The 22428-nt window shown below is 47.2% G+C and overlaps 1 protein-coding gene across 7 annotated transcripts in view; it reads left to right on the top strand.

Moving 5' to 3' along the window:
- The window catches only part of Map2k5 (mitogen-activated protein kinase kinase 5), a 226115-nt gene that overhangs the window by 189588 nt on the left and 14099 nt on the right, over positions 1-22428 (top strand). For all 7 annotated transcript variants that reach the window (XM_050151791.1, XM_050151789.1, XM_050151790.1 and 4 more), the window contains 2 exons: positions 3607-3668; positions 6972-7017. In XM_050151791.1, the coding sequence (XP_050007748.1) occupies positions 3607-3668; positions 6972-7017 (108 nt within the window). The remainder of the gene's footprint in view (positions 1-3606; positions 3669-6971; positions 7018-22428) is intronic.

Raw genomic sequence — 22428 nt, 5'->3', positions numbered from 1 at the left:
CCCATGATAGGACACTTCCTCTTCTGGTACACCCTAGGGAAGCCAGAACCCAAGTTCAGTGTGTGTCTGACCTCCCTCCTTCCCTAAAATTTGAACAAAATAACAAAATGGGCAGATTCTTGGAGGTCTTTCTCATCATGAGCTACACTAACTTCTAATTTTATTTTCTTTAAGAAAGAAAAAAAAATAGCCAAGCAGTGGTGGTGCACACCTTTAATCTCAGTACTCAGGAGGCAGAGGCAGGCAATCTCCTGAGTTCAATGACTATGTAGCCTGGTCTACATAGTGAGTTCCAGGATGGCCAGAACTGCACAAAGAAACTGTCTCAAAAAGGAAGAAAGGAGGGAGGGAGGGAGGGAGGGAGGGAGGGAGGGAGGGAGGAAGGAAGGAAGGAAGGAAGGAAGGAAGGAAGGAAGGAAGGAAGGAAGGAAGGGAGGGAAGAAGGAAGGAAGGAGGAAAATGTGTCTGAAAGCATCTCTGCAGCAGCACGAATATGCTCGGGCTGTCTGCTGTCTTGGTGTGTCAGCAGCCTGTTTTTGTGGACTACAAAGCTCTCTCAGGGCCCGCTTTGCCTCTGTTTGCCTGTGTGGTTTCCTCCACCCACCTTTTAGCCAGCCCTCCGCTTCCCAGAACAGCCTTCCTTGAGGCAGGCAAGAGACGAGGATTTTAAAACGAAGGAGCAGTATCCGGCAGCATGCACATGAGATGAGACTGGCCCCCACACATCTCCGATGAGTGATTTCTCCCCGGCCCCACTGAGATGAGAATCTGCTCTCTGTGGCTCTCCAAATTCTACACGGGCTGGTGTTTCCGAAGTAAAATAAATTATTCACGGCTACCACCCAGTGTTCCGTAGTTTTATAATACGAGGGATGTAACAGGATATAATATTGGGTCTTAAATAAAATTAAGCATCCATACAAGGTGCTGCATGTCTCATTTCCCTTCCGCTGGGTTAAAAAGACCCCTTCATTTCAACAAAGCTGCCCAGCCTCTGATTCATCAGTGACTTTCTGCATCCCCCCTTGAAGCAAAGGCTGCATTAGCATCGTATCTTATACAGGAGCTTTGCAGAAATCCAGACCAATTTAACCATCTTGGTAAATATTCAGTCACATGAAGACATTAAGCTTTTTCTCCTAAATACTGCATTCAAAAGCAACTATGGACAGTGTTTGGTGGCGCACACCTTTAGTGCCAGCACTCAGGAGACAGAGGCAGGTGGAGCTCTGAGTTCAGGGCCAGCCAGGGATGTAGAATATAACTCTGTCTCAAAAAATAAGTGAATAAATTAATAAAGCAACTGTCACTCAGATAGGTGGAGTACCACACCCACCCAGGAAAGAAAAGGGTCGTGCAGGGACAGTTAGAGGCGTTTCTTTGTGCATCAGAGTCCATAATTTTTTCAACTTTTAACCACTTCTCAGTCGTGGTTGTTGAAGACACTAACGTGTCTAACATTTCTGGGTGTTCTTTGTCTTTTTTTCTGAGACAGGGTCTCACTATGTAGCCTTGGCTGTCTGGGAAATGACTATGTAGACCAACTTGGCCTTAAACACAAGAGGTCCATCTACCTGCTGAGCGCTGGGACTGAAAGTGTATACCAACCACCACTAGCTAAAACGTCATTTCTTGGCCCAGGCACAGTCACACACACAGACACACAGACACACAGACACACACACACGATGACTTTCCTCAAAACAAGTTGGAAATGGTGCCTCACTTTGTTTTTGCTTTTCCAACCAATGGGAGTCTGGCCATTTTGCAGTACATGACCGAGGCTGGTCTGCTCTTGTGGGTCTCACGCCTTTGAGCAGCTACTTCACCCTGCTTTGTACTGCCCTTGAGTGCGGAAGTGTCGCTCTGAACCTGAGCTTTATTCACACCCCCTTCCCTTTGTTTTCTCTCCTCCTGCAAGGCTTTCTCTACTGAGGACATTTCAAGTTTGGAACTGCAGCCACCCTCTCCCTGTCTGGCTTCCACCGGATGAATCAATTCAGAGGGTGCACTCACAGAAGCCAAAATATATCTTGTCCATCTTTGCACACACACACACCTTTTTTTTTTTTTTTTGGCTGCCTTGGCCCCCTCAGTTCCTTTTGATTTAATTGTATTTTCCAGCAGTTTCCAAATTGTTTGAATCGGAAACAAAGCCTTAATAAGAGTTCTAGTTAATTTTCTGTCTTGTAATTACCGATCTCATTTTTCTGATAATTGGCCACAGCAATTATATGTATATTTACTAATCACATAGGAGGCTGTGCGGTTGTTCTGTCTGCCACCATTGATAATGACACGCACAGTGCAGAGGTGCTTTTATCTTCTTCCCCTTTCCTCTACATCAAAGCCATTTCCTCTCCTTCTCCATAATGAATACATGCATGCATTTGACACAGTTGTGTGCTAGAGAAATTGTTTGGCTCCCACCAAATGCTGCATGCTCTGAGTTCCTAGCCTGCAGCGCTGGAAGGTTGTATGTAATGATATATTGCTCATCCAAATGGCCAAAGCACTCCAAAGCACAGGGAGATTAAAATAAGTCATTCCTTTGTTAATTTAAATAGGTGCATGTATCATACTTTGCAGGGCACTTTGTGTAGGGATGTCAGGGAGGGGAAAAGGCGCCGAAAGGTATTTTTAATAGCAAATGAGAATACATGAGAATGGAGTCATTTGCAGCTGCCTACTTTGTGCGGCTCTCTTGTTCCAACTGTAGCCCTAATGAGATGACTGGTGAAGTACTCTGCAGTGTAATTTCATTACATCCTGAGCTGCCACGCTATAAACACAGCGGCGCTCTCTGTCACTCGTGGAAAAACTCCTAAATTCTTAAAGCCTTCCTCTGCGAATGGCAATGGGGTTCTCTCCCTGGGTCACGAAGCCCCGTCATTTGTTGCCATGTAGTTTTCTGCTCTTTCTGAGTTGCTGCCACCTCCACTGCTGGTTTTTGTTTTTCCTTTTCTTTTTTTTTTTTTTCCGGGTCTGGTTACGGAGGTGGGAGTTTCCCATTATGTCCCTAATGCCTGGGCTTCCTAACAGTCAGCCCAGACTGGCAGAAAAGCTGAAATCCCTTCTCCGGGAAACATCTCACCCTCTAAAGTGTCTTACTTTTAAATTAAAAAAACACAAAAGCCAGATGCAAATATGCAGCAAGGGGCAAGCAGTTAAGAGCAGTCAGATCTACAAATAAAATGTAAATAACAGGAAGTGTAAATAAATAGCAAATCCAGGAAAAGAAACAAAGGTCAAAACAAGAATAATTTTCCCAGCTCTTTGTTAATTACAAGACCATTTGCGTGTTACTTAAATAATCATTAATTTCTCATTTACACTTTCCCTACCTTCCTTCCTACCCCGTGGCTATCATTGTCCTTTTTTCACCTCCCCTCCCTTTCTGCTCTCGTGTTTCTCACCATTGTAAAATGTGTGTGGCTTGAAATTTGGCATCTTCACCGTGTGGAGGAGGGTTCGGCCAGGCCTCTTAATTGGATGAGGCCTTCCGCCATTGCAGCTCCTCTGTGAGGTGCGGGTGGAGGGTGGAAAAGGAAGAAAGAAGAAAACAATGTTGTGACTTTGGGTGACTTGTGTCCTCCTCCCTCCCAGGATTCACCAGTCCTTCCGCTTGGAGAGTTCTCGGAGCCGTTTGTACATTTCATCACTCAGTGGTGAGTCTCTGTTTGCAAACCCGTCATGCCCTCAATGTAAATGATACATGCCATTAACTCCGAGGCTCTCTGAGACCTTGTGACTCTCTGCTTCCTTTTGGAGATGGGAGGGACTTCTGGGCCTTGGGCAGCTGGGGCAACAAAGCCAAGAAATTGTTTAAATTATGTAAATGTTATTTACACAAGGGTTGAATTCCGAGCCCCCCCCCCCCACACTTAATAAACTATTGGGAAGAGGATTCCTTCCACGCGTGCACTGTTGCCATCCTCGTTGATTTTTCTCCCAAAATATACATAATTTTCTAGCCCCTGTTGATTGACCTATGAAGCTTTCTTTTAATGTAACTTCATTACCCGTAAAACTGCCTGTTACTTAGCAAAAGCACCATTTACTAATTCACCTGATTCTCAGTAAATAACTTGTCCTTGGGTATTTTTAAACACCTAGGGTCACATCTCACTGAAGTTTGATATTAAAGAGACCACAGACACCTTTGCTGAGCCCACTCCCACCCTCGGGGGCCTGAGAGGAAATCTAGAATTTTGCACAAGGGGTCATTAGAGGCTCCTAGCAAGGCCTTATCGTTTTACCCTGAAGAAACAGTTTTCAACCCAGGGTTCTTTTCCAGCCTTCTGCCTTTCTCCTCCCGACAGGACACATCTTTCTTTTATTAGCCTTTTCGCCATTGCCCCAATCCTGCTGGACTTCTGTGTGGCCTCGGGAGGCCAGTAGCTCCGCTGCCCTCAGGCTCACCCCAGCATGGGGAATTACCCCAGAGACAGGAGACCATTCAGGGCACTGGAATGGTGACCTCCAGGGCAGGAGGCAGAACAGACCAAACATTCTGAAACTCCTTCATAACTCCCAGGCTCCTCTCCCTCCTTCACCCTTCCTGCAAGGTGCACAGGCAGCCCCTGCCAGGAGAAGCCGTTCTCTGGGGCACAACAAGGTGGCGTAGGCAGCTGCACAGAGTTCTTGCTCAACTAGAATGGCTGTGTGCTGTCCCCTCCCCCCTCTCATGATCCATCTGATGGTTACACAAAAGTGAAACCAAGAAATATTCCTTAATATAAATGTCAAGCTTTATCACCTTTTTGACTGAGTGTAATATGTTACCTCTTAATGAAAATGTCTCAGACGGTTTATATTCCCCCAGAAAAAAAATGAGGGAGAGAATTTCCCCCAGATCTAAAAAGTGTAATTGCTTCTATTTACTTAAAATGCTTACATCATATTCCATAGCTTTTAGAAACTGTTTTTACTCCAGAAATCTTTTGTTTCCAAAGCGTGCCATACGGGGAAAATGCTTGTTAATTAAAACACCAGGCTCCTGACTCTTGGAGCTCATTGAGATTGTTCGCCAGAGCCCTTGTCCAGAAACAGATCAGGCTGTCCGTTTCCTGTCCGTGCAATTCCTGAAAACACTCACAAGTGCATCATGCCCCACTTTATGTAGAAATTAGGAAACGCACTGCAGTTCCAGGCTGCCTAGAGCCCCGGCTTTGGACGTCACAGAGAGAGGTTGGATACCCGACATCTGTGCTGTCTCTGTGTGGTCTGAGACCAGCCTGGAAGTGGAGTGCGCTGGGCAGCCAGGGAGAGCGGCACGCGAAGCTTTACCACCCTCCCATCTAAAACATTAATTGGCTGTTATATAAAAGTTTTACGGAGACGGGGGTGGGGGAATAACCTGTGTTGAAATTTCCACAGATGTCAGCCGAAACAGAAGTGATCGTGGGTAATAGCCTTGTTTTCCCAAGAGATACAGCTACTTTGGAATGTCAGATTAGGACTGTTACCAACTCCACTGGCGAGACAGCTTGAATCACTTGCTAATGGATGCCTCATTTGAGAGGTGCATATGGTTATTTATAGGGAAGGCTAATGTCCTCGATGTCATTAATGGTTCATAGCTATGGCTCTTGTTTACCAAATGATCATTAAATCTCTATTTAAGAAAAAAAAAAGTATTCTCGGCAAATATCGTCACTTTAGCTCACAAATGCTCCGAGTTCAGAACAGGCATGGCCACAGGTAGGCAGCTGCCCGCGGTCACCTCTGTACCATTTGGTCCTTCATCACATGGCAACTGCTACTGATTACAGCTTCCAGTCATAGAACTGTGAAATGAATTATCACCTTGCGTTTTAGCGAAAATAAACGCCAGTCATGAAGATGTGTAAGGAGCCGTCTGTGGTTTTGTAGCATCATCTGACCTTTTATTTACTGCTCTTCATTGAGCACCAGAACCAAACGGTCTTTTCTCATGTGACTTGATTGTCACCTTTCTTTTATCCCTCTGATCCCAGTGACCAAAATAGAACTCCATTCCCCGAATTTAAGGTTGAGATAAGATGGCAGCTGAGTCAGAAAGAGAATATCGCTGTTCTTTCCACAGTGATTTCAAAACTAGAACTACAGGACTAGAGGGAGGGCCCGGTGACTGAGAGCACTGTTGCTCTTTCAGAGCACCTGAGTTGGGTTCCCAGCACTCACATGGTTCCCAACCACCTGTAACTCCAATTCCGGGGGCTCTCATACCTTTCCTGACCTCTGTGGGCTCCATGCATGCACGAGCCACATACATACATGCAGGCAAATACACACATAAAATAAATAAATAAATCTTTTAAAAATAGAATTACAATAACTTATTTTATTTCAACACTAACTTTAATAAAAGAATTCTCATTCCCAGTGTCTCCAGAAGTCTGACTCAAGGCCCGCATAAGATCAGGAATGTGTGTTAGTACTTTGGACAAGCATTGAGCTGGTGGATTTTGCTGTTGGCTTTCTGCCAGCTTAGTGGCCACACCAGAATCAACTGATGGCTTGACTCGGCCATGGCCACCAAATGTAGGTTTTAACTAAGTCTCTATCATTCTATTTACTAGTAAAGACTCGGGAGTCAGATGTTGGGGTGAAAACCTTTTAGATCAGAGATGCTGAGACACAATCAGCTGACCGTCCTTTTCAGCCAGAGATCCAGCAAGAGAAGCATCTCTCCACTCTCCCAAACCAAAAAGACCATTGAATCTCGAAGTTCCTCCTTACTCCTTCCTGTGCGTCTCTCTATATCCCTGGTTCCTCCAACCTCTCTATGGCTAATTCCTGTCAACTAGTCGCTGCTCCAACCCCTGAGCCAAGGTTAATTTTACTAACACAGTCTTGAAGTTTCACAGTATGATCAAATAGCCCTCAACATTTTGCAAAGATCCCAATTCCAGCAGAAACAGAGTGGAAATTAACAGCAAAAAAATAGTTACAAATATGAATGAGAGTCTTTTGTCTTCCCACTGCAGCATGAGGAAACAGCCCAAAGAAAGACCAGCACCCGAGGAACTGATGGTGAGTGAAACCTTCAGTGTGTTACAACAGAGCCTGGTGTGAGGGCTGAGGTGCGTTTCGCTTGGTAGAGAGCTTTCTCAGCATGCTCAGAGCCCTGGGTCCATGGGCAGCACCTAGTAACCTAGCATGGTGGCCGCACCTGTGATTGTGGCCTTTGAGAGGTAGAAGAGGATCAGAAACTGAAGGACTATCCTCAGCTATATGAGGCTAGCCTGTGATACCTAAATCTGCCCTCAGCCCCAGCCTCCCTAAAACCAGAACATTTTTTAAAAATCCACAGGCCAGAAAGCCAACATGACTAACTTTATTGAACCTAGGGTCTTGCACATGCCAAGCAAGCACTGTCCTGCTGACCCGTATCCCCAGCCCTGCGCAGGTTTTTGAAGTTCAGACCTTTGGGCTTAAGTTTCTCTTTGGAAAGCCCCTCCATTCTGAAGCTTCATGAAGAACCCTCTTCATCTCCTTTATCCAGGGGTCACAACTTTGTGCATTCGTTCTTACTCCCTTCCAGAAGTCCCGGGGCTGGTGACAGAAGACAGCAGGAGAAGTGTGTAGTGTGTAGTGTGGTCCTCCAGGAAATCATGACTGTAGCGTGGGATCCTCTTGACTCATGTAGAATGAAATGAGATCAGTTTGCTGTGAATCTTTCATCTTTCCTCAGAAACAGATACTGGGAGGTGGCCGACGCTATGTTCCCAGCTCCAAGGCAATCTTGCTCTGATTGCAAATGATAGTCCTTACTCAAGCAGGGAAAGGCACAGAGATGGTCCCTTCTCCGTTCCCAAGTGGTCATCATTTACTCCAGATTGTTGATTGGGGGGTGCGAGCTGTTAGAAGGGCGGAGCTTTAGTAGCAGTGAGTAGGTCGGCTGTGTGCCGGCCGCACTTGGTGCCGCTCCCGTCCTCAGAAGACTGCAGTCGGCCAACCGTGGCCTTTGTAAGCAAGGTGCCTTTCACTCTTCTTGGTTCAGAGGGTTTTGTTCTTTGGGTTTTGTTCTAAGCCCCCAACTTCTGTGACAGCAGAGTCCATCGTCACATAATGCATGTCCCTTTGTTGTCACCGGCAGGTACATTTCTCTTTCATGTCACACCGGACTAGGTCTCACTTTTCTTAAAAGCGTCAAATTAAAAGCTCATCCCCAAAACCTTTGCAATTTGTAACTGTGGGTCTCGTGTCCAGACTGAAGGTGGGGTTGGGGGTTTGGTTTGATTTGCTATTTAAGTAATTTGGGGGTTTTGTTGTTTGTTTGTTGTTGGGCTGTGTTTGGTCTCTGGTGGTTTGGAAGATCTTACAGTTAGTCACATTCGAGAAAGCTTGGAGCAGGTTCAAGAAATGGAGACTCATTTACCTGGTCATTATTGTGCTACGGCTGGACAGCTCAGCTATTATAACCAAGAAAAGGGGTTTCATAAAACAGATACCTGTGTGCAAGTGCATGTTCAATGCTGTAGTGAGCTGGTCACTTATAACTAACACATCTGGAGATCATGTGTGCACCCATACATGCATGTGAATGTATGAGTAAGGAACATCCCCTGAGGAAGGGGGCACAGGTCATAAAAATAAGGCTGAAGGGTGGGCACTTAGCTTTTTAATCCCTTATGTGTGCTCTTCCATCTTTTTATTAACAAATACATATTTAAAAAAAATAAAGAAAAACGTAATCACAGGAAACACCATCCTATACTTAATTTTTTCTTTAACGGGATTCAGTGTTAAGATTTTGGCGAATCTATCCCCAGACATCTAGCAGAAGTGAGGCCAGTTCTTGTTTGATAAAACTTGGTGAAGAGGGAGCAAACAGTGGGGAGGCGGCTGCAGTGGTCCAGGTGATGGAGACCTGCCTGGCTGCTTTTGGTCAAAAACTCAACATAGAGGAGTTGGAAAGATAGTGGTTTTCCCTTGTCTTGAGCCTGAGTCACATCCTGAGACCCAATCTTAAAAAACAATTTCTTTACTCCTCGTAACATATTAATGGCTTTAGTTTCCTCTTGACCCTCACTGCCTGCAACCTCATTGATGGTGCTCCCATCTGAAGATAAGAGCCTCCCCGGAAATACAATGGCTGTAGAGCCCATTTGTCACTGTGGGTGGGAGCCTGTGCCTTTTGGGGAAAAAAGAGCAATTTATCTCCCAAGTACAGTAACCCCAGCCAGCAAGGTGTCAGCTTCAGGGCCCACATAATTGTCAAAATTTCCCTGTGGGTCAGCATCTTCCAAGTCATGGTAAGAAAATCAAAGGTGGCATGCTTGGAAAGATGATGGTTATCCATTCACCATTTGGAAAGTCTCACATGTCCTCCAGGTGTGGCTCTGACGGGGAGGGGACACAGCATGGTCCTGCTTAAATAGATAGGAATGCAAGATGGGTGGTCCATATCACCCCGTACCCAGGGCCTGGCCATAAGCATAGTAGCATTCAGACTTTGTATTTAGTTAAATAACCTTACAGACCCAAGTACCAATATCAAGCTCTAAAAATCATTGTCTATGTCATTCTAAGTCTAAATATGAAACTCAAGATTAAACTCTTTTTTTTTTAGACCAAGCTGACCTTGAACTCACAGAGATCTGCCTGCCTCTGCCTCCCAAGTGCTTGGATTAAAGGTGTGTGCCGCAACCACACAGCATAAGGTTAAATTCTTAAAGTTTTTAAAATCTCAGGTTTAGAATACATTTCCGGGTAGAACTACTAAATTCTATTCTGTGGTGTTCTTCAGATAGCTGTATTGCCCTAAATGGAAGTCTTGTGAAGCTGGGCCAAGGAATCTTTATAATGCTCGCATGTTAAGGACCAACGTCCATATTCAACTTCATGCAGAAGGTTCTCAGACTAGTCATGTTGCTGCATAGCTGTAACCAGTACTCAGGAGGTGGCTCAGCAGTTGAGAGTGTGTACTGCTCTTGCAGAGGACCTGGGTCAGTTCCTAGCCTAATATCAGGCAGGTCACAACTACCTATAACAACAGCTGTAGAAGGGATCCGCTGTTGACCTCTGCGTTCACAGGTTAGGCACACACACACGTGTGCTGCAACACACAAATAGCAATGTGCTCCAAGTTTTCATCATTAGCATGTATATCCTCTTCTGCAGTCACAGAGCCTGGTCAGTAGTCTAACTCAGACATTTAAAGACCACTGAAGTCCTGCGCTTGTCCCAGAGGCACGTGTGGTTTAAAGGACAGTAAACCACGTAGGCAGAGTCTCGCAAGGGAGAGGTCGGGTGCCCGGCTAGCCAGGATGGAGTAGCAGTTTTAGAGGAGCAGCAAGAGCTATGTGGGACCCACCAGGGCAGTTAGGGGAGATGCTGTGTGGAGAGGCTAGTGTGTGGAGCGCCCCTGAAGGATGGACTGGACTGTGCTCATTTCAAGGGACCGTTCCAGGCTAACCAGGCAGAGCACCCATGTGTGTGCACCCCATACCTTTTCTAGTGGCCATGGAAGCCTCTAGTGCCTGCTGGAACAGAAACCCCTTTGATTTTGGTCTGATAGAGTTCCAAAGCCACAAAGGTGGAGTTTGGTTGGGCCATGTATCCCCAGCTGGACAGTCGTTGGAGAAACTCCTCTAGTGACGCCAGTGTCGACGCAGAAGGCTCTAAACACTTTGACTGCACACCAAAGCAGTACAGAACCCTGTCTGTGCTGCCCCTTCTGCTTGAGTAAGTGCACATCCTGTTAACTGCAGGGAAGTTGCTTGTGCAAAGGACAAGGAGGTGTCTTCAGCCATCAAGAGCCTAATCTATCACTCAGGAATCAGCTTTAAGGCCCAGGAAGTAAAGGAAGCTATGAGCTGTCAGCCTGCCGTCAGCTCTCTCTGCTCCTGTAATCTTGATTCCACATGTAAAGAACCAAATGATGCCGCCGGGCTCTGTAACCTTGTACCAGGAATCCTTGGCAAAGAGTCTCCTGGCAGTAGAGACTAAGGAGGTGGAAGACATCATCAGGCTTCAGACAGCCAGGGTCAGCTTCTGCCAGTCAAAAAGATGGGTGTAACTTGAGAGGAAAGGGGAAAAACACTACAAAGGTAGTGACGATATTTCTCCATCATGCCGAAGGTCAGGTTAGAAAGAGACAAGATATTACATTAGATCCTTTAACTCGAGAACAGAGGACCACTTGAGATGGGAGGCCTAGTCTTATTTTGTTATTCAAATCGTATGTTTAAATGTTTAAGAAGCTAGGATGCGGAACATTGCTATGTAGACAGTTTGCTTCTGCAAACCATAAAGGATTGCATCGGAAGCAATGTCTCCCTTTAGGTTCTATGGTAATTAAGGTCAGGCTGTGACTTGGCAAGGGTAGGAGCCGCAGTCCTTCCCTGTATCACCCCAAAGCAAGGACCTTGCCCTTCCACGTCTGCAGAGCCTGGAGAGGTGCTGGGTCACAGGGCCTGGACCAGGGAAGTCAGTGAGGAGCCGGAGATTCCAGGCAGATCATGTGTGGATTTGCATCTTTTTTTTTTTTCTTTCCTGCAAAGAGAAATTCATAGTTGTCACCAGTTTTTCAAAGGGACTGTGTTGTTCAGCTCCCAGGCTACCTTCCTATTTTGCACTTTATAGTTTCCTGTCAAGGCCAGACAAGCAGCTCAGGAAGAGGCAGCCACTCACAGGGAGGGTGCTTGCTCGGTGTGGGGGAGGGAAAAGAAGCATCCTCCCAGTGGGACTCTGCCAGGCTCCCACCAGCTGTCAGGCAACCCTTTAACCTCCCAGCCTGTCCCCAATGAGGGTCATAGCTCAGGAGCAGGCGGGTGAGGGCCACAGGCACCCACACTTACAATCTGGGCTCAGCGCAGAGATGGTTCTATGCATTTCGAGCATTTCCTCGAGCTTCCCGGGTCTAAGCTCTATTTAATGGAATCTATGCATAGTAAGTAATCAGGTCAAAAAAAGCCGCGTCCCGGTTTGAGATCAATCGCTGCCTAATACTTTATCGAGGCCACTTTATTATCTCATGCTGATCCGAATCTATTCTCCTCCTCCTTTGTAGCACACACTTCGGCTGTGGGAAAAGTACGGGTCCCATACATATTAAAAACATATACCCATTCTATCTGTATGTAAATGCGTGAGGCACAGCTGGATATTGCAGAGGAGTTTGATTTACTAATAGTTATTATCTGTTCTCGCCGTTCAGTGGCAGAGAGAATTTCAGAAAAACAAGCTGGCACAGAAATTGTCTTTATGCTATTACTATCCTGCTTTGGTAACTGTTTAAAAACATGGGTTTTCTCCATAGGTTCTAATAATGCCTGTTGTTTTGTGCGTTTCCCTGTGTGTCTCTCTGTGCATTCCAGAACAGGGTATCCTGTGTTAGCCTCTCCCCCGGTTTGGTTTTTCTGTTCCTAAGAAGCAACTTGGGGCTCAGTTTGCAATTGGAATGTCACAATTTGCTCAGGAACCACGTAAATCGTGGGACTGGATATACAAGCAAGAGTGGACCTTAGGGGAGGGGTTCAGCCATAATCACAACAGGGTTTTGGATGTTTGCTCCCTCCACCTGATCCCAGCTGCAAACATGAAGGCTTTGTGTGTGTGAGGTAGTAATGTTTGGGGGCTAATAAACACCAAACTGCTCCAGAAAAATCTGTTTAAACATTTAATTACTTGCAAAGAGATGTTAACTTGTTTAACTCCTCTAAATTAAACTGTCACTGGTAGCTTCTCTGTTTGCTTGAACCTGATTGTAATTACATTTCCAAATACTGTGGTTGGCTATTCTCTCAATTATGATAAAGCAGACATCTGTAGTCTCTTTCAAAGAGCGAAGGGGTCCCGGGTTAGATTTTGGTCCCTCCTCCACTCAGATCCCAGCCTGACTTTGGGTTTACACACATGTCTTTGCTTGCCGCGAGACACAGACCTTCTGATCCACTGTGAAAGGCAAAATGCACCTTAAGATCATTCGTTAACTAGAAAGACCAAAAGGAAAGGGGGTGATCAGGGTTCCATGGAGGCAGGTAAAGGAGCTGAAGAAGGGTAGAGAAGGGGCTCTTTTCTGAGACCAGGAAGTCCTCTATGGTTGAAGTACAGGACCCACCTATCCAGCATCGCCACCACGTCCTACTGAAGAGGCTGAAGGCCAGAAGTCACATTTCCACAGCCCCCTGGAATGCTCAGGACCACTGTGCTGGGGGAAACCTTTTTAAAATACCAAGGGTGGTTAGTGAGCTCTTGGGGATGTGAATGGCATTCACTACAACTGGCCATCGCCTGTGTCAGGTACAATGTGTCTGTTATTTTCCTTCTTCCTCTCCTCCTCTTTTTCCATCCCTCCCTTCCTTGAGGTCCCCCTCATTCCCAACCCCAGAATTATAGACCTGTACCAACATGCCTGCTGCATACAAACCTGTTTTTAAAATTTCTTGAGCGTCTGGCTCATTTTTGCAGACCTCATTTTTGCTTTGGGTTCAATACTCTGTCTCTACACTCATTAGCTGTGGCACCCAGAATTTAGAGGCAGAAGTCCTAACTGGGGGCCCCTTCAAGCACAAAAGTCATTGGCAAATGATGGTGGCACCAAATAGGGTCCAACTGACAACTGTGTCACCCCACCCCACCAGGTTCTAAAGGCCATTAAAGTAATGTTTGTGTTTCCTTATACACAGGACTCCTCTGGTAAAGCTCATGTTAGCACTTTAGCTGCATATAACTACAACGCCAGAGTCACTGTCTGGTGCTTGAGATGGTGCTAAATCAGTCCGCTTTAATTTGAATTTCTGATGGCTGTAGCACTTCAGCAAGACAGAAACAGCCTAGCAAACAGGCTTCATTCCTCCTGAAATGTGACCACTATGAGACTTTAAAGAATAAATACATGTATGTGTACATATGTGTATATGTGTGTGCGTGTGTGTTTACAGGTGTGTATGTATACGTGTGTGTGTGTTTTATGCATGCACATGGCAAGATACAGATGGAAAAGACCTAGCTTTAGTCGTCTGATCTGGCAGTTCTCATTTCCGGATGAGGATAACTCCCCCATCCTTCAAGTCAGATCCTTTTCTCTTTTAATTGTGTGTGTATTTGTTTGTTGTGTGTGCAAGCATTATGGCACACATGTGGATGTCAGAGGACTTTTCAGGGATCGCTTCACACCATGTGGCCCCGGGGGATTAAACTCAGAAGGTCGGGTTTGGCAGCAACCACTGAGCCACCTCCCTGGCCCCAACTCTGATCTGTCCTTGCAGCCATGACTCACCTGTTGGAGACTGCAGTTGTTTGAACACTGCATTGAGCCCGCCTTGCTCATGGTGTATGGCGCTGTCGCCTTCTCAGCATCTCATTCCAAGGCACAGTGAGGGGTTACAGTCCCAGCCACGAGGAAAGGGGTTACCTTAGGTGCACGGTTGGCCCCTTCTTCCCTTCTTGTCGGATTCTCTGGAGGCTGAGGGAGCCACACTGTTAACCTGCAGCCCCCTATTGGGTACACTGAAGTGCCTGCAGATTCTGCCTTTGAGTGTCCAGCCCCTGGAAGGGCTCACTCCCCACTCTGAGCAGCACTTAGTGACATGCTAATCTGTCCAGAGCCAGTCGTGTGTGCAGGGTCAGCCCTCACACCTCACAGAATCATCTGAGAGGTTTAGGGAAGAATTGTGAGGGTTCTAACTAGACTGAGCATCCCCAGCCCTGTGGTCAGGGAACAGATATGTTTTGTTTTGTCTTTTACAGCCCTCTGGGTGACTAGAAGAAGCAGCCAGAGGGAAAGCTCACTGTTTAACAAAACTCTCTTTTTTTCTCCAACTAGATTGTAAGTCTGCTGAAGGAAGAGCATGCTCTCATAATTCAGTGCCTATCTTGGGCCTTGCCTATCAGTCAGGCTAAATACTATTGATCATTCTTTGTATGCCCCATTCTCGCTAATCCAGTCAATAAAGGCTGCTCTGACAGGAACAGCTGAAGACAAACAGGACGAGTCCCCAGAAGAAGCTCACCCGAGGATAGGCAATCCCTGGAAATTATGACACCCCCATATGATAGTACATAGTCTGATTAAAATTTTTGTTTGATGGGAGAGCTCATCCTAGTACGGTCAGCGTCTAGGACCTTACTGTGTTCATGGGTGATTGTCAAAGCCCTTCAGCGAGCTGTAGGACATGGCCATCAACAGCACAGCAAACATTAGTCTCAGCCCTACCCTGGAGGCGGGAACAGCCTGGAGTGCTAGGCAGGTGTTGCTCCACATCACAATCCTTTGACCACTGAAGAACTCACCTCCAACCATTAATTCCAAATCAAGAGACCATTCTCGAGTCAAGGAGACCTCCTGGCCAGCACCCTCTTCTCCTGATGATGAGATACTCTCAGGAGAGCCCCAGGTCTCCCCTGTCAGCACACCGGCTGCACACCACCCTCGTGCCCCAGTGCTCACGGGAATAGCGGTCAGGTTGCAGAAGCCCAGAAATGGTTAGCTGTTGAAGGTACATAAAGGATCCAAAAGCCAGTCCCGGGACTTGGCAGTTGCTGTTGAAGCTAGCAAAGTTGTTTTCCCTGTGAGAACACGCTGATAAATAGATGCGATTCTTATCAATTATTAATGCGTCTAACCAGGAATGTCAGAGGCGGGGGCGGGGGGGGGGGGAATATGAGAAGCCTCCTGTTTACAGTTGTAGCCAGCTGGATTTGTGTAATGGGTTGTTTGCTTTTTAATTTGTAGCCGTTTTGAGCGGGACCTTTGGGGACTGGGAGTCTTACGGCTTCAGATACAGTTATGGGGGGTGCTAAACCTGTCTGCAAGGTAATTTGAGGTTCGCATGGCCATTTAGAGACCACAGAAAGGCAGCGGCAGACATTTGGGCCTTCCGTCCTCTATTTAATTTTCAAGATTCGAATTAAACATCAGGCCCTGGTCTACCGAGAGACATTTGCCGGAGCGTGGACTAGTTTCTTCCTTGCGCCCTGCTTCCGCGCTCCTCGGCTCGCTCCGTAGAAACGGCCACTGAGTCTGAAGTGGGAGAAAAGGAACCCCTCATTTATTCGAGCAAAGGTTCCCCTGGCACAAATAAAAATGGAATTTTAAAATGTAACCCGATTAACTCTTAATTGTACACCAATAGCCTGTGTTTGTCTTGGCTCCCTCAGAAGGCTTCAGCGCGACCTGCATCTCTGTCGAAAGTTGCGGGGGAGGGGGATTCAATTAATAGCCGGACTTTCTAATTGCGGGATCGGTATGGAGTTGACAAAAATTTGTATAAATAGGGTACATTTTTCTACTTAAGAGGGCTGTGCTGAGACATTTTTTAATTGGATTTTCATGGTGATTGACAGCATTTGATTATGACAGTAACTTTATTTGGCTGGACTGCTTTAGCCTCTTGTTCAGATTTCCCATCAAAGCTCCTTTTCATCGGCTCAATCCCCGGCGGAGCGGCAGTCATTGTGGAGCTGCCTTTTAGCACCTTTGTCGTCCCGCTCCCTGGTGACGATTGGGCCCAGCTGGTAGTAGATAGGAAATGGGCCTTTCACAAAGAGGCTGCGCCTCCCGCCTCTGTGCCTTCAATAATTTTAAGAGCCCCCCAAACCTGTTGAGGATTAGAAGTAGCTTTAGATGTGAAATGAGTGTTAAGTATTAGTAATCGGGAGATTAGGGCCCCGGGGACCACGAGAGATAAACAACTGCAATTAAGGCAAATCTGCCGATGTAAACAAAATTTAGCCAAAGCAGATGCCCTCGCCATTTTGGGGATTGATTGGAGGGCACCAAGGAATCGATTTTTGTCTTGTTTACACTTGCAGACCCCTGTGATATACTGGAAGGCTAAATATTTCATACCGCCTGATCTTAGTTAATTTTTTTCCAGTGCCTCACAGTGGGCGCTTCTCTTCTCACAGTGACCAGGCCCGAGTTTATCCAGCATTCACAGGGAGCAGCTAATTGTCTATGAAGGGCCCCCGTGTTTAAATGGGCTTGACAGGAATTTAAATTTTGTTTCAATCAACCCCTGTGCTCACAGCCTGCTCCAGCTTCTAATTTTTAAATTAAACATGAATTTTTTTTTTTTTAAGCCACAGCCTTGCCTCTGGAATGATCTCCCTCTAGCTTTCGGGAGGCAGACTGGCAAGCCTAGAAACTGGCAGATGCTGAAAAGGTCCTTCTCCAGAGCAGGTCTCACCCCCTGGCAGGAGGTCTGCAGAGCCTGGGCTGGGCTCCTGAAAAGTGGGTTAAACACCCAGAGGCAAGCATGGCAGACTTTCGGGACCAGCGAGATTATAGCCTCCTGCACTCAGGGTACAGGCTGGTTCAGAAGCTTTCTGTGTTGTGGAGAATTTCATTGAGCACTCACGAAGCTTGTGTCCTGAGCCCCAGCTCAATGCAGAGTATCCCACCCAGCTACGGGAAGGGGGCACCTTGTGGTCCCTGGATCCCGACTCTAGTTAGCCTGCAGCCTCACAAGAGAGATGAGGATAAATCAGCTGCTCATGATGGAATTGACAGGGGCAGGCACATACACGCATGCACACATACACATACACACACGCATGCACACATACACACAGGCGTGCACACGCATACACACATATACACATGCGCGTGCATGCACATGCCCACATATACACACACACACACACACACACTGTCCCTTGCCTCAGCTGCCTGGTTCTGGAAGTCTCTGAGTGTCTGGAGCATTGCCCTGTGCTCTGCCACAGCCCACTCCCCAGTCACATGGTGGCTTCTCACTCAGCCACCCACATTCAGCCTCTGCTGCCTTCCAGGCTGCTGCAGAGAAGAAGGTGGCTTTCTCTAGCATGTTACCTTCCCACTGTAGCTGGTGATAGTCATGGACCAGATCACAGTTCCTAGAGCACAGAGAAGTCCCATTTATCACCCTGCTCAGATCTTTAGCCCAGCCTGAGACCAACACTCAGCAAATGGCTACCAAATTGAAGTACTAGGAATTTATTGGTGGGTAAAATAAGTTCCGAGAAGGGTTTCCCTTGGCCCTGGGTATCTGGGGAGGCTTGGTGAGTGGAATGGCAGGTGACCAGGCCCCACAGGACAGGGCGGGTATTTCATGCGTCCATCACTACCTACGCACCCATGTAACACAGCTTGGCTCCTAAGGAAAGTCCCACGCTCCGATATCCACACTGGCCAGAGGTGCTACCTTAGCCTATTTTCTCAGGAGCAGCTTGGCAGACATGACGTCATGATTACACAGAACTTTGTGACTGTGATGCATTCTGATAGAATGTGTGTGTGGCGGCCTAGGAAATAAGTGTGTATTTATTTGCATAGTTTGCAGCCACGGCTGTTTAAGAGGCCAAGGTGGAAGGCTCCCTTGAGCCCACGAGTCTGAGATAGCCACGGTGACACAGAGACCCCAGCTTATAACAACAAGATCTGAAAGAGAAGTCATTCCAAGCCAATGACATCTTTTAGGAAGGGGAGAGAGAGTTCTCTAACATTGTTACCTCATTCTTACCTTCATGTGGATACAAGGCTTACTCCTACTTCCACGGTGGTGATGCATAAAGCAGCCTCAGAGAGGTTCACCACTCGCCTGGAGTCCCTCACAGGGAGGAGCACAGGACCCAGCTGTGTCCTACCTCAGAGCTGTGTCTCCTCGTAGTAGGCAGCGGAGTGTTACCGCGGTTTTAAGGGTTTCAGCCAAGTGAAGTATAAATATTCTACAAAGAAATGTATAAGATGATAAAAAAAAACGGTGCCTGCGCAGCCTCTGGTCTCTTTGCCCAGATCACTGCCATGGTCCTGTACCGTTCCATGTCCACAGGATGCTGAGGGAGCCCACAAGCGGGTGTGCGCATGCGCAGCCACAGCCGAGTCCTGCTTGAACCAGAACCATAGTACAGACAGTGCAGCAGAGGGAGAGAGACTGAATAACCAGCTGCTTGAACCAGGTCTGCTAAGTGGTTATCTAAAGGGATGCCAAGAGCACCTGAAGGTTTTATTGTTCGTTGGTTTTGGCAATCTGTGCCAAAAAAAAAAAAAGAAAGAAAAGAAAAACCTGAGAGCAGAGTTCACCCTGCTAGTTCTCTGGTCACAACCTTCCTACTCCTGATCCCAGTTACCGTTATGGAAATAATTAGCTTCCGGACACCTGGTTCCCCCGGGGAGAGGCTTCCACAACTCAGCTACCTTTACTGAGCAGGTACTATGTGCAGATATAGATTAAAGTGCCCTGAGTGTAGGCGGTAGACAGTGTGGTGTCTTCACTTCCTGAGCCCAGCCACTGTAGTAATAGGAGCGGCGGGGCTGCGTCCCCAGCACCCCGGCCGCCTGCTAGTTTATGCCCCGAAATAATTACACGGACACTGTATTCTTTTAAACACTGCTTGGCCCATTATATCTAGCCTCTTCTCTGCTAACTCTCGCACCTAGACTAGCCCATTTCTAATAATGTGTGTAGCACCCCAAGGTGCGCTAAGTTCCAGTCTGAGCTCACTTCCTCTTCCTCCCAGCATTCTGTTCTGCCTACTCCACCCACCTAAGGGATGGCCTATCAAAATGGGCCAAGGCAGTTTGTTTATTACCAATGACCTTCCTCCATCAAGCCACCACGCAAAGGAGTCAAGCCTAGGAGCGTTGCTTGAAGCAGCTGACATTTTCTTGTGTCAAAACTTCTCAGTGGAAGAAGCCACACGTTAGCTTTCGTTGGAATGTGGCTTCTAGTCTTGTCTCCCGAAGCATGGGGGCAAACAGCTCCAAGCCAGCCACTTGAGCTGCACGGGTGTAAGAGAAGGCAGGGGGCAATGCCGTGCTGAGTTCAGCCATTGCATCCCCTGCAGCTGTCCCAGCAAAGGCGCCGGAGGGTCTTCAGTAGTCTCTGTTAAAGAAACGGTTAACAAACACAACAAACAAGGAAACCTCTGGAGAGTGGGGCGTGGTGGCACACATCTGTAATCCCACCACTTTAAATAGAGACAGAGAGGATCCAGAGCATAGGTCACCCTCAGTGACATAGTGAGCGAGACCCTGTAGATGCCAAACTGTGGCAAGAGCTTTGAGAGGCTTGTGAACGAAAGAGTGGGTGGGGTTACATCTGTGTGGCCTCCCTCTTGTTCGTGAGACAAGCAGCCTGGTTTAGACATCCAAATCAGGGTTTCCGGTACAGGCACTACCCTAGGAAAGTGGGGAAGCCCCATCTGTTTAGTTAGCCCGTGCCTTTACCTGTAAAACCAGAGAGGTGGGACTGGCATGTAACTCAGTTGGCACAGTGCCTGTCCAGCAAGTACAAGGCCCTAGGTTTTGATCCCAGCACTCAGGCAATGGAGATAGGAGGATCAAGAAGGTCAAAGTTACCCAAGGCTATATAGCAAGTTGTGGCTAGCCTGAGCTACATGCAAAACTGTCGTGAAAATAGTAATAATACCAATAATAATAAATTTCTATTGAAATGGTAATGCCCATGTCACAGGGTCACATTTTGCTGTGAACTTCCAGCATACGTTTATTAAAGGATGTTTGTAAACTGTCAATTGCTTGGCATGTGTAGGCCTGACTCATACAGCCTCGTTGGATTCTGATTTTCTCATCTAAGATACCTGGGCATCTCCAGTTGGGAGCTTCTTGGACTTGGAACAAGCACAGATATATGGGACATTTGCAGTCAACATCTGCTGGTTTGGTGGTCTCTCTGGCAGGGACTGGTGTGCTGTTGCCTCCCACTGATGGGAATCCTGACTCTTTTGTGTCTGTTCCTATCAGCACTGGGCTGTAATGAGCCTGTGGTTGGAGGAAATCACCAAGAGAAGCAGTGAGGTGTGTGTCCAGTTGCAGAAAGAACATCAGAACTGTCAGTGTCCTTAGGATCAGCCAAGGCACACCATTGGTGACATTCGGAGAAACAAGACAAGCTGAGCACTCCCTTCTTGAGTATGATGTCAGGGTGGTGGGCTGAGGAGGCACAGTGGGCAGGGAGAATGTGCAGCTCCATCTCAGCCTCTCAGATAGAAAAGTCAACCTAAGTTCAGAAATTAGAATGTGGTGGAGCAGCAGAGTGCAGCTCCCCCCACCCCTACACCTCTACCCTCCTTCCCTGCCTGCCTGAGTCCACAAAGCATGACTTAGTGTGTGTGTGTGTGTGCATATGTGTGTGTATGATTGTACATGTGGAGACCAGATTTCAATCCCAGGTTTCATTTCTGAGGAGCTGTCAACCTTGGTGTCCATGTTAGACACAAGCTAGGGTCATCAGAGAGGAGGCAACTTTAGTTGAGAAAATTCCTTCATAAGATCCGACTGTACACAAGCCACTGGGGCATTTTCTTAATTAGTGGTTGACGTGGGAGGGTCTGGCCCATTGTGGATGGGGCCACATCTGGGTTGGTGGTCCTGGGTTCTATAAGAAAGCAGGCTGACCAAATCATGAGAGCAAGTCAGTAAGCAGCTCCCCTCAATGGTCTCTGCATCAGCTCCTGCCTCCAGGTTCCTGCCCCGTGTGAGTTTCTGTTCTGACTTCCTTCAGTGATTGACAGGGATGTAGAAGAGTAAACCAGATAACCCTACCCTTGCCAGCTTGCTTTGGTCATGGTGCTTTATCGCTGCCATAGAAACTCTAACCAAAGCACTTGGATTTTTTGTTATTTGTTTTTTTATGAGACAGGGTATCTCACTAGCCTGGGGCTTAACACCTCAGGGATCTCTCTGCCTGCTGCCTGCCTCCTGCTTCCTCAGCGTTGGGATTACAAGCATGCGCTCCACACCCGGGAATTCTGGGGATGGAATGCACATCCTCGTGTGCAGCAAGCACTTTGCCAACTGTGCAGGCTCCCTAGCCCAAAGTGTCACTTTTGGGTGAGATTAAAATTAAAAAAAAAAAAAAAGATATGTTCCTTACTTAGCATAGCCAGACATACAGTAAGTGCTCGATAAATAGTGGCCACTTGTCATTGTCGTCACCATTGCTGCTAAAGGGTTGAGGGAAGACATTTCATGAAGAGAAAACGGAGCAGGCTGAGTCCAGAGGTAACAGGGCAGCAAGGAGCCCACCTTGGCCAAAGTACAGATGACCTTGGACATGTGGGAAGCGGAGTGTTCAATTACACTCTATATGCTGTAGTGTGAAAGATAGACCAAGCCCACCTGGGAGGACCCTTCCAGAGTGAACGTAAGCAAGATGCCCTGCTGATCATCAGCAGAGGAGTGGCTGGACAGACAGCCACTTGGCAGCCAGCAGGAGGGTTTTGCTGGCTGGAGTGGAGGAGCCTAAAACTGATCATCGAGCAAAATCCATCCTGACCTTCTGCCTCTTTCCAAATCCCTCGAAAGTCTCTAACCAGGAGGACCAGAAATGCAGCTCCAAGCCTGTAGCCTTTTGGCGGCATGCCATTTGTCTCTGCTTTTCTCGGTGTCCTTTCCTTCTGTCAGGGAACATCATTACTATGCTAATCTCGCTGGCCATCATTTTAACACTGACCCCTGCTAACCTGCCTTTGCAATTGCAGGGGCCGTGTTTG

The sequence above is a fragment of the Alexandromys fortis genome, unplaced genomic scaffold, assembly GCF_014885135.2.
Source record: "Alexandromys fortis isolate MF-2015 unplaced genomic scaffold, M_Fortis_MF-2015_v1.1 scaffold_70, whole genome shotgun sequence".
Lineage (NCBI taxonomy): Eukaryota > Metazoa > Chordata > Mammalia > Rodentia > Cricetidae > Alexandromys > Alexandromys fortis.
This window is presented reverse-complemented; position numbering and strand designations above follow the sequence as displayed.